The sequence below is a fragment of the Macrobrachium nipponense genome, chromosome 29 (genome assembly GCF_015104395.2).
Source record: "Macrobrachium nipponense isolate FS-2020 chromosome 29, ASM1510439v2, whole genome shotgun sequence".
Lineage (NCBI taxonomy): Eukaryota > Metazoa > Arthropoda > Malacostraca > Decapoda > Palaemonidae > Macrobrachium > Macrobrachium nipponense.
In genome coordinates this window covers 13216533-13229032 of record NC_061092.1, presented here as the reverse complement: position 1 = coordinate 13229032, position 12500 = coordinate 13216533, and the positions used below count along the sequence as shown (strand labels likewise).

The window sequence follows — 12500 nt, the reverse complement described above, 5'->3', positions numbered from 1 at the left end:
GTTCGGTAGTCTTGGGCTCGTCCCAGGGGTATGGCCCCGTTAGGGGGGGGGGTTGCTTGCTGTCAGTCTACCTCACGCAGTGAACTGTAAGCGTTACTTGAGGGTCTTTGCAGGATCCCTTTAATTCCTTTTACTGTACCTCCGTTCGTATTCTTTGTTCCATCTTGCTTTCCACCCCTTTTTTTAACAAATATTTCATAGTGCAGTTGCGAGGTTTTCCTCTCAATTTTCCTTTCAGCGCTGAATGACCTCGTAGGTCCCAACGCGTCTTAAAGTCTATTTTCTATTCTATTCTCTTCTCGTCCAGTGTGTTTGGCGCCTGGATCTAGGCGAGTCCTTCGAGGGCTATTGTATTATATAGTCTTGCGGTCATGTCCCATTTGGCAGGGTCTGTCTCTGTGACTCTATTTTGCCCTAATTTGTTGGTTTCATATTTTCGTCAAATGTACCGTAATTGGAATTTATTTATTTTTACAAATGTAGAATTATTAGACTTTTGTATTCTTGCCAACTGACTCGAAATTGGCAATCTTTGACATATATTTAACAAATATTGCCAAAATAGAGTATTTTACCGTAATACTCCAGTGTAAAGCGATAGACACTTAGGTAAATGGATTTGCTTATCTTAGATTTCATCCAGTGAAAAGCTTTATATTTCATTTGTGGTATTTACGTCACCATGTGGGTTTCGGCATTTTGTGGCATTTGATTGGAATGCATTTTTAATCAACATTTTGCGTTTATTAAGACACTACTTCTGTATGCGAACGTCATACCGACATACCTGAAAGATGTTCGTATTTCGAACATTTTTATCTTCGTTTTGTGTTTGCGTCCTATAAATTTGGTCCCCCGAAGTACATGAAGTATTTAAAATACTAAAACACAATTACTTCTAGATTTGCTTTCCTTTTTAAAAAAAAAATAAGTCTCATAAACATGACCTATTCGGCCTTTTCGGGATGGTGTATTAATAAGTCAGAGTATGCGTTATTTAGACCCAAAGCCGAATTACACTCAAGTATTTAAATTACGCAGAAATAATCACTCATTATTCACAGTTAGGGTCTTTGTGTGTCCAGATCAGCTACGGCCAGCTGCAGGCGTATATTGAAGACATTGTATACAGTATACAGTGACCATGGCCAAATTTTATGGGCCCTTAAGGCCTCCCGGGAGCTTCCTAAGTAGGCCTATACCACGGTCTAATAGAGGGAGGGCGTTTTGAAGCCTAGGCCGCAAGGCCGGTAAGTAAGTTAAATAGTAGGCCTCCCTTCATATTTTATTCATTACTTAATATACTCCACCTCCCCCTCTTAACCGTCGCGTGATAGATATTGTAATAATCTGCCTTCTAATTATCTTACGGTGGTTTATGGAGTGTTGCGGTTCTGGTCTTGACACTTTGTCGGAGATGATGATAACCCTCGGTGCTTTATAGGTGTTGTGTGTGTGTGTGTCTATGTGTCTGCTTCATTTCCTCATGAGACCTGTTGTGTGGCTGCTAATTTCACCAAGGCCCCCTCGATTTTCCGTAATTCTCTTATCGGTCCCCTTTATTTATTTATTTATATTTACTTATTTGTTTATTGCTTCATTTATTTATTGTGGTTTCACTTCTGCATCTTGCGTTTTTCTCCGCAGGGATTTATAAGTGTTTTTTTTTCTCGTCTACATTTTTTTTGTAGGATCTAAAATTTACTTTTAAGTTTAAAAAATAATTTAGTCTTTAAACATGTGTGTCTGTGGGTGTGTGTGTGTGTGTGTGTGTGTGTGTGTGTGTATGTATGTATGACATTCACCATATAATCGAGTTTAGGTGAAGATAAAATGTATTCCGTGAGCACTTTGGTGAAAAACCAAAGCTAACATTTCAAACGCACCTTTTTATCGGTAACGCGGAATGCAAAGGCTCCAATGGCTTACATTCGGCTCTTTATCAGTTAGTCTTTGGCTTAATGGTGTCGAAATGTTATTGAGGGGGAAAAAATCGGGGTTTTAATTTTATCAGCGACGACGCGTGTTAGGCTTACACAGAGAGAGAGAATTGTTTCATAGCGTCTCCTCCGACAGTAGTTTTTTTTTTCTTCTTCTTCAATCTGTGTTGGAAGTAGCTTCTATTTCTTCTTAGCAATTCTAGTTGGAAGTTAAAAGTTAAGGTAAACGTTAAAAGACTTGTCGTATAAAGTGGGAACATTTACATTAGAAAATAAAAAAAATCAGAGGCACAAATTCTATTGTTTCCGTGGTCCAGTGTTCTAAGCCTCCCCTCATCAACGGGACTCGTGATTAATCCCATGGGAGGGGTTACGGAGAACGACGATATCGGCACATTTTCTGAAGAATTCATCACGCCTTCGTTGGCAAGAGCGCTGAGTCAAGTATGTAGTAGTTAGTCGACTGTGTTGGTAAAGGCCGACGTAGAAAAATCCATGGGGCCAGCAGCGTCATCCCAACCTTGCTTAGAACCGAATAGTTACACATTATTATTATTATTATTATTATTATTATTATTATTATTATTATTATTATTATTATTATTATTATTATTGTAAAAAACATGCATGCGTATAATTGGCCCAAAAAGGGGTTACGTCGTATGCATAAAGATAATTGGCCCAAATTGGGATCACGTTGTATGCATAGATAAAGATAATTGGCCCAAATTGGGATCACGTTGTATGCATAAAGATAATTGGCCCAAATTAGGATCTCGTTGTATGCATAGATCAAGATAATTGGCCCAAATAGGGCTCACGTTGTATGCATAGATCAAGATAATTGGCCCAAATAGGGCTCACGTTGTATGCATAGATCAAGATAATTGGCCCAAATTGGGCTCACGTTGTATGCATAGATAAAGATAATTGGACCAAATAGGGCTCAAGTTTTATGCAATTAGGAATCCAAGATAAATTGGCCCAACTGGGGGACACGTTTGTATGCATTAGATCAAGGATAATGGCCCAAATAGGGCTCAACTTGTAATGCGTTAGGATCCCAAAGATAGAAATGGGCCAAAATTGGGCTCCCGTTGATGCATAGGTATAAAGATACTTGGACAAAATTCGGAGAAAAAAAAAATCAAAAAAGTCATATTAAAAAAATAAAAAATAAAAAACTAGAAAAAAAAAATCTTCAGCCTCAGTCGCTTTTCCATTTGATATTTTATTTAAATAGGTCGGCGGATGTCGCTCTTTTTTTATGCTTCCGTGTCAATTGTTATAAAGCAATTGCTTGTTTTATCATTAGTAATTTGATTTCTTTTAGTCCCCCCGCGACCGTGTGTCAGGTAGATTGATGGAGTGTCACATCAGTGTCAGTATTCACTCTGGTCAGTAATAATGGCGGACTTGTCACTTGTTACGAGTTTCCACTGCTTTTTTTTTTTTTACCTGTTTTCTTTTATTTATTTATTTTTTCTTTTTTGTTTGTTCTTCGTGCGAGTTTTGCTTTAGTCGATATTTAAATTTTATTAATTTTTCTTTCACAGAGAGAGAGAGAGAGAGAGAGAGAGAGAGAGAGAGAGAGAGAGAGAGAGAGAGAGAGAATGTATACCTTAATTAGCACATTGGTAGTCGGTCAAGTATATTTAGGAATATCAATTAACATCGTATTTTACCCGTAATTGCTTATTCGGGTGATAAAATGCTGATTATAAAATTATTAATTTTATATATATATATATATATGTGTGTGTGTGTATATATATATATATATATATATATATATATATATCTATATATATTATATTGTCTGTTTACACATTTTAATAACTGTGTATAGTATGTTTATACTATGTATATAAATTATATATATAGATATATATATATATATATATTATTATATTATATTATACACACACACACACACACATATATATATATATACATATATATATATATATAAAGTAAATATTTGCAGTATTCTTTCAAGCAATTGTTGTTGTCGATCATGTTGCAAAAATTATAAAATTTGAGGCGCAACGAATGTTTATTCTTATACATTCAAACTTGTGCGCCTGAATGCTTAGTCATACCAGTATTTTAGTTGTATTATTTAATTATATTATAGTTGTTAGCGGGCAATATATAGAAATGAACGACGGGGAAATGATGTGTTGATAAACATTCCTTTTGAAATATATGAAAAAAATGTGGGCGACTCAGTAGCACATAAATAAATAAATAGATAAGTGAGTGGTCGGCTGCGCTTTCTCCCCCTTGTTTTGTTGTTGTTTTGCGATAAATATGCAAAAATAAATAAAATTAATAGATACAATAGAGAAGTAACTGGGAAAAAAATAAAAAAAATGGTCAGCTGCGTCTGCCTGCCTCCTCCCTCCCCTTTGTCTTGCCCCTTAGAACATGTGTCTCTGTGTCTGTCTCTCTCTTTCTTTTTTGGGTGTTGTTTTACTAATGCTCGGCCCCTAATGTTGTTCTCCAGGTTCTGAGTCCTCGTCACCCCTCGTCAAATGCCAGGGATCTCAGGGACCACGAACGAAGCTGAACATCCCTGGGGAGGTTAGTGACGCACCTTCGTGTTGATGAGACGTGTTGGTAGTCCTTCTTCCACTGTCCATTCCACTATTTTCATTTTTATTGATTTTTTTTTTATACTTTTCTTGAGCTTGAATTTGTTTCTTGGTATCTCTTTTTCCTCTTCTGTTTTTTCTATTCTTGAATTTGTTTCATGGTTCCTTGTGCTTGATTTAGTTTTTGGTATCTTTTTTTCTTCTTTCTGTTTTCTATTCTTGATTTTGTTTCATGGTTCCTTGTTCTTATTCTACAGTAGGAGAGGCTCTGTGTCGATTTTCTATTCTTGAACTTTATTTTGTTTCATGGCACTTTTTTTTTTTTTTTTTTTTATTTCAGGAGCATTTCTGTTACCATTTTCTCTTCTTGAACTTGATTTTGTTTCATGTGTCCGTGTTCTAATTCTACAGTAGGAGAGTATGTTTTTTTTATTTTCTATTCTTGAACTTAATTTTGTTTTATAGCACAATTTTTTTTTATTGCAGGAGCATTTCTATTACCATTTCCTCTTCTTGAACTTGATTTTTCATTTCATGGTATGTCTTTCTTCTCTCTATAGTAGGAGCATTTTCTTCGTTTTTAATTTCTTGTCCCTTATTTGCCAACGGTCCACCCACATATACTTTTACTCTTCTTGAAATTGATTTTGTTTCATGGTAGGTCTTTCTTCTTTTTGCACTAAGAGCATTTTCATGCATTTCATTTCTGGTCCCTTACGTTGTTTATAGGCTAACCCCCCTTTTCCTTCCTTTTCTCATTTTCATTCCTTGTTATTGTTTCACGGGATTTCGTTCTTCTTCCTGCATTCTCGTTCGTGGTACATTTTATCTCATTTCACGTCCTTACTTTATATGGCACATCAGTACTTTTTTTTTTTTTTTTTTTTTTTTTTTTTTTTTTAGGATAGAATTGTTAATATATTTTCCCTTGAATTGAGTGGTACTTTTTTCCTTTTCATCTTTTTTCTTTTATTCGCCTTTTAAGGACTTGTTTTTACTAACCCCATTTCTTGCCCTTAAACATTTTATGGTACTTTCTCTTTTGGAGGAGTCGAAATTTGCCTTTCATTTCTCGACCTGTGCTTACTTGTCGTTATGGGTCGGTCTCTCTCTCTCTCTCTCTTCTTCTTCTCTCTTCTCTCTCTTTCTCTCCTATCGTTCACTCTCTCCTCTCTTATCCTTTGTGAACCTTTTATTTTCAATTTCTTGTCCTAATTTTTTTTATTGTACTTTTCATTTAGTAAGTGCCTGGTTTTTAAATAGCTGTGCTCGTCCTTTCTATCACCTGTATAGTAACTATGATGTCCTCTCTCTCTCTCTCTCTCTCTCTCTCTCTCTCTCTCTCTCTCTCTCTCTCTCTCTCTCTCTCCTGTACTGTTCACCCAAGACTGTACAATTTGTTTTATTATTTGACAATTGTCTCATTATTTATGTTTAATTTTTTTTCAAGTGGAGGAGGACGGTGAAGGTTGCCCATATTTCCCCCATGGTGTGGGTTTTAACTTTTATTAATTAAATATTGATTAATTTTAGGGGCTCGAAAATCTAAAAGAAGATTTTAGAGTCTGGCATGCTTCGGTTGGTAGTGTCCATAGTCTGTGTGTAGTCATCTTTATTCCTTTTTGTATTTAATTGTTCCTGAAGTAGATTGCGTTGAATATTTTTTTTGCCTGTGATATATACTCTGTTTTTGTAGTCCATCCAAACCTGCCGTTTTTAATTTTGTGAATGGGAAAATAATTATTTTTATTCAGGAATATTAAATTCTGTTTAGTTGTTCTTGAAGTAGATTCCGTTGAGTATTTTATGCCTGTGATATATACTGTTTATGTAGTCCAAACCTGTCCTTTTTAATATTATGAATGGGAAAAATTATATATATATATATATATATATATATATGATATATATATATATACATAATATGTTTGATTCTCCATGGAAGTATTTGAAGTTAATGTCAAATGCCAGCTGAAGGATTAGGGATTGCTCGCTAGAATGAAATCGGAAGTGACTGAACCGGCTACGCTTTGCGCCCGTTGATCCTTCGTATTGATGCTTACGCCGTGTTTATCTGGATAATTATTAACCCTGGTATTTACCAGGAAGATTCTCTTTTAAGGAGTCTCATCTCCTTCAGTTTTAGGCAGCTAAAATTGTGGTCGTTTTAGTAGTATCGTCAGTAGTGGTCTTGGTTGTTTATATATAGTTCCCTTGAAGCATCCTCAGTAGTGGTCATGGTTTAATAATTGTCGTTTCAAGTAGCGTCAATAATGGTCAACGTTGATTAGATTTTGGTTGACGACGCGTCGATTGTGGTCATGGTTAATTATAGTTCCTTTGAAGCCGCGTCAATAGTGTAATGGTTGATTACATTACGTTTGAGGTGACATCAATACTGGTTATGGTTAGTAATTATATTTCGTTTGAAGCAGCATCAGTAACGTTAGTGGTTGATTATATTATTATATATGCAGTCGTCATCTTTATTAGTACTATCGTATTTGCTGTAACTATATAGAGTCAGAATTGTAGAGAAACTGTCCAAGGTTGTAACATCCTCCCCCTGCCCCCTTACACACACACACACACACACACACACACACACACACACACACACAAGTGAGGCTCTTTGCGTAAAGTGTAAACAAGTGGCTGCTTACTCGACGAGCCTGCGAAATCGCATGTACTTAAATGTCTGTATTTGTATTTGCATACGCGCGTAGGATAATTGTTTGATTGTAGAGTTGCGTGTGCGTAAGTGCGTTGTATGCATGTTTTGATAAAGAGGTCCGTGTAGTTTGTGTAAGCTGTAGCTCATGTAGTCATGTAGATTTTTTCCTACCTGCACATGCATAAATTATGTATGCGTCACTAAGTTTTCGCCAGTTTTTATATGAGTACAATATACTCGCTAATTCCTCTATAATTTCATTATAAATGCATGCAGTTTCATACATATTTCCTTTTCTAATGTTCAAAGTTGTATATAGCTGCGAAAGAAAGTTTCTGCTAAATTCTTTTCCATCAGATTCGAATGTTGATAATAGATAGTTCTTTTCCATCACTTTGAATGTTTATATCAGTAGATATATATCTCTTCTCACCCTCGAGCATTTGTAAAAGTAGGTAACTCTTCCCCATCAGCTACGAATGTTGATAACATTAGGCTTATTACCATTTGATTATCTTGTGATTAATACAACCTTCGAATATTTATGACAGTAGGTAACTTTCTCATCAGCTACGAATATTCATAATTGTAGAAAACTCTTTCCCATCAGCTACGAATGTTGATAACATTAGACTTATTAACCTTTGATTATCTTGCTATTAATACAAGGAACGTATCATCAACACGAAATAAAAGAACGTTAGTGTTTACGTTTTATATACATACATACATACATATATATAATACATATATATATATATATATATATATATATATATATATATATAGTTATATATATATATATATATATATATATATATATATTTATATATATATATATATGTGTGTATGTATGTATTGCACCTTGGTAACAGATGCTCTGTACAGTTGATTTACTCATTTATTTATTAAATTTATTTTCGGATTCCTTTCGCCCACGTTGCGCCACGCTGACCGTACAGTATGCAGAATCTGCCGCTGCGTTATTTTAGGCCGCGTTCAGACGCCGTGCAAGGATGGCATTTGCGTCATCGGGTTAGGTGTTCCGTTGTTGGTCTCTCTCTCTCTCTCTCTCTCTCTCTCTCTCTCTCTCTCTCTCTCTCTCCTCAGCACTCGAAAAAACCCGTTGTCACCTTGGGATGGTGTATAGTACAAGTCTGCCACCGAAATCTGATACTGTGGATAGTGTGTAATATCTCTTTGTTTTTTTATCTATTCCTTTTTGTTATTCAGTGTTCAAGTGTGAAGAATTAGCCTCTTAGGTCATTGCAATTAACGGTTGTTGTTGAAGCTTTTGTTGTAAGTCCAAAATGTATAGATATTTATTTTTGTTCGTTAGTGTTTATGTGTAACGAATAATCTAAATTCCATTTAATTAGTTCCTTTCAGTTCGCTGTAATTGTTAAAGCTTTTGTTTATGTCCAATATTTGTTTTATTTAATATTGTGCGTCATTGTTTAAATGTGACGAATAGCCTAAACAGTCTTCATAGTTCATTGCAATTCGCGGTTATTGTTGATGCTTTAAGTGTTATGTCCAAAGTCTTTTAGTTTTATTTCTTATTCTCATACTGTTTTTGCATTTGCATGGGTTTGTTACTTTTCTCATACTTTTCTTATATATTTTTTAATGGAAGTTTCGAGAACTAAGTTGCGTTGTATGTCATGTCACGTCCTTTGATACAAGCTAGACATTTTTTGTTGCCTTATTCAATGTTTTGCACTGAAATTTATATTTTTATCATATTTATTTCTAAAATAAGGCTGGTTGGCAATAATGCCTATATATTTTCAAGGCTTCATATGTGCCGTGTGTTGCAAATTGATTTTGTCGCGAAATTTATCAATTTATATTAGGTTTACTTTCTTCTTCCAGATATTTCAAATCGCGTATCATTGAATCCCATCGTTCTTTTCTACTAAGCAATCCAGCTCGTATGTCACTGAATATCTTTGCTATCATCATCATCATCTCCGTGAATGAAAACCAAAGTACAACAGGGACGACAGAAATAATGGAATCGCATCCTCTTTCATCACAAATTCACGCCTCTCCTCTCTTGGAATTATCACCGAGCGTTCATATGATAGCGCCTCATTGGCGTGGTCGGTATGGTGTTGGCGTACCACCTTGGTGGCCGCTAGTTCGATTCTCGGGCATTCCATGTAGGTGTGAGAGATGTGTATTTCTGGTGATAGAAGTTCACTCTCGACGTGGCTCGGAAGTCACGTAAAGCCCGTTGGTCCTGTTGCTGAATAACCACTGGTTCCGTGCAGACAAACAAACAAACCATATTATTTGCGTCACTGGGGAATGATAGTTATCTTCATCTTCGAGGGAAAGAAAAGGGCTAATTCGTGAGAGAGAGAGAGAGAGAGAGAGAGAGAGAGAGAGAGAGAGAGAGAGAAACAAAAGCGTCAGACGTTACGTCACGTCGACGCGTTTGTATAGGAATGATTATGTTTAGCGGCTTATCCTGTGCAAAGGCTGAGAGAGAGAGAGAGAGAGAGAGAGAGAGAGAGAGAGAGAGAGGGAGAGCTTTGATGGTCTGGGATGCTTAACTTCCCCTATGACGTCAGAGGTTGCTTAATGGGGGCTCTGCATCCATTAACCATTTCACCTTGATCGTTAGTATGTTTACAACAGGGTGGGGTGGTGGCTGGAGAGGGGGGAGGGGAATGGGGTTTAGTTGGCTATTCCTGTACTCTTCCTCCTCCTCCTCCTTCCCTGCTCCCAATTCCCCCCTATCTCCCTGGGAGTGAATATACATTTCATTGACTGTTTGATTGTTATTGGAGATTCATCATGTGGGCTTTGTCCAGACATTGTCCTTAATTATTGCTTATTAATGACGAATCTGTCGGTGGAAATAGCACTGCGGTTAGATCGTGCGTGTGTGTGTGTTTGTGCGCGCGCTTAATGAAGGCGAATGACGCAGTTTTTGCGAAGTGCTTCGACTTGCTGCTGATGAGCTTTCAAATGATGTCATGGGAAGTATCCTGTACAAAGGGTTCGTTCATGATTCGTCAGTCAGTGTGCTAATGCGGCATTGTTGGCTGTCCTGGTCTTTCTCGGGAGCCACCCCTTATTAGGGGAAAACGTACATATGCTATATGTGTATGTATGTATACATAATAAAAATCATAAAATATGTATACATATGTATGTATGTATTAATATATATATGATTATGTGAAAAACTTGTGCGGGTCCATATGTCAACTCAAAAACTCGATTTGAAATATGCTAAACCAGGACCCATCTGATCTACGAATCAATATATTTGAATAACATTTAATTAGACTCTTAATGGGAATGAGAAAAGAAAATAGTGTACGTTAAAATGACAGGAGAGAAAAACGAAAAAGAAAAAAAAAACAGAGTCTTTAGGCATTAGCGTTTCTGCAAGGTATGAGAGATATGCTTACTATTGTTTCTGGTGTTAGGACAATTAAGTTTGCACTCTCATTGACGGCTTTCAATGTCGTTGGCTGTTACCTATGTTCACGTTGAGAGTGTAGCTTACTCGGGGAGTAACCCCACAAACTACTGTTGCTGTTGTTGCTGTAGGAAAGGTCTATGGAAAAGCCTAAAAACGTCTGAAAAAGGTGTTTTGCTTTGAGTTAAAGTTCTAGGAATTTTAGGATAGGATATTTATGATTTATTTAGTAGAATGAAAATGTAAAAAGAAATGAATAATATGCATGTTAAACAGTACAGAACAATTATTTTTAATGAAATATAGTATATTTATTTTGATTTTCGTTGATGAAACAATGTTTTATTTGACCTCAGATTTTAGTACGCGTCCCGTAGTAAGCTGGAGGTCGAATCACGCCTTGTTTTATATTTTATGCACTGTAATTGGGTTAATTTAATTAAGGACTACTACAGATTATGACTTATGCATATTTAATTACTTCTATTCCCAGTGGGTCGTGCTACTTACCACATCAAAATCATTGTTCTAAATTTTGTATAGACTAATTAGTAATGATAATTCTGAAACCGGTACTGCTAAGTGGAGTCGTTGCTAAGAGCAGTTTTCCATATGTTATTTGAATTGTTTTTACAGTAGCAATTGCCTGTGATTATTGCTACCAGCAGTGTTTCATTTGTTATTTGCATTGTTTTTGCTGTAGCAATTGCCTTTCTATAGCCGGTAATATTACTCTTCAACTTGTCATTGCAAATCGTACATTTTTGCGAAACTACATTTCGTGACTTCTGGAATATTCTAGAATGTACCGCTTATGAATTATTCTCCAATTTGCGTGCCTTTCCCGTCTTTGAGTTTAGTAGACGGTGAGATATGAATGCTTTTACAGCTGCGGTCCAAACCGGACGGTATTTCTGTCGATTGTTCTTAGTCTTATTGTATACTTTTATGGACGAGTGATTTTCCAGTGCTTGTAGGTTTCATGCAAATTGTGTCGTTTCGTCAAATACCGTGAATGCTTCGTACGGCGCAGAAGAAAAGCCTGTTGATATGCCATTGCTGTCCTGTTGATGGTCTGCTGACCTCATTTTCCTTATGGGAGCAAAATTTCATGAGCTTGTTCTTTTTGTAAGTGGTTATAATCGCTTTATACTGTTACTGGCATTTTTCTGAGGAAAGGGAGAGGGTGGATTTAATCAATGGCATAATCCGCTTTGAGTTAATTATACCTTATTGAGAGCATCTGTTTTTTTCTATGAATATGAATATATATACATATATATATGTATATATATTTGTATATGTATGTGTATATATATAGAGAGAGAGAGAGAGAGAGAGGTATATTCATACACATTTATGTATGTGTATATAGATGTATATGTATGTATTATATGAAGGCATAAATTTTGGGAAAAGATCTCATTACTGACGTCTATTATATCCTATTTACTCCAACTCAAGCAAGGTCATATTTCGCTGACCGGGTCAGCAGAAAAATACTGACTTTCCACACAGAGAGAGAGAGAGAGAGAGAGAGAGAGAGAGAGAGAGAGAGAGAGAGAGAAACCGTGTATTTGAATGTTCCTTTCATCGTTGAAGGTGTAGCCTACCTGCTTTGACGTCTTGAGTGTACCTGTGTTGATGGCCCCTGTCTGCATTGGTTCTTTTCGTGTTTTACCATGTGTGTGTGTGTGTGTGTGTGTGTGTGTGTGAGTGTGTGCTAGCCTCAGTGAAAAGTGGCATCGCGTGCGTATGTACTTAATCGATTGGTTAATTAGAGACAAGGCATTGGCGACCTTCTCTTTGGAAGGGGGAGTGGGGGGGAGGAGGGCGGGTTAACTGCATGC

At 36.3% G+C, this 12500-nt stretch overlaps 1 protein-coding gene across 1 annotated transcript in view; it reads left to right on the top strand.

Moving 5' to 3' along the window:
• LOC135206133 (transcriptional enhancer factor TEF-1-like) overlaps positions 1–12500 on the top strand; it is a 253489-nt gene that overhangs the window by 31404 nt on the left and 209585 nt on the right. The window contains 1 exon segment of the mRNA XM_064237381.1: positions 4450–4526. Within this exon segment, the coding sequence (XP_064093451.1) occupies positions 4478–4526 (49 nt within the window). The 5' untranslated portion in view covers positions 4450–4477.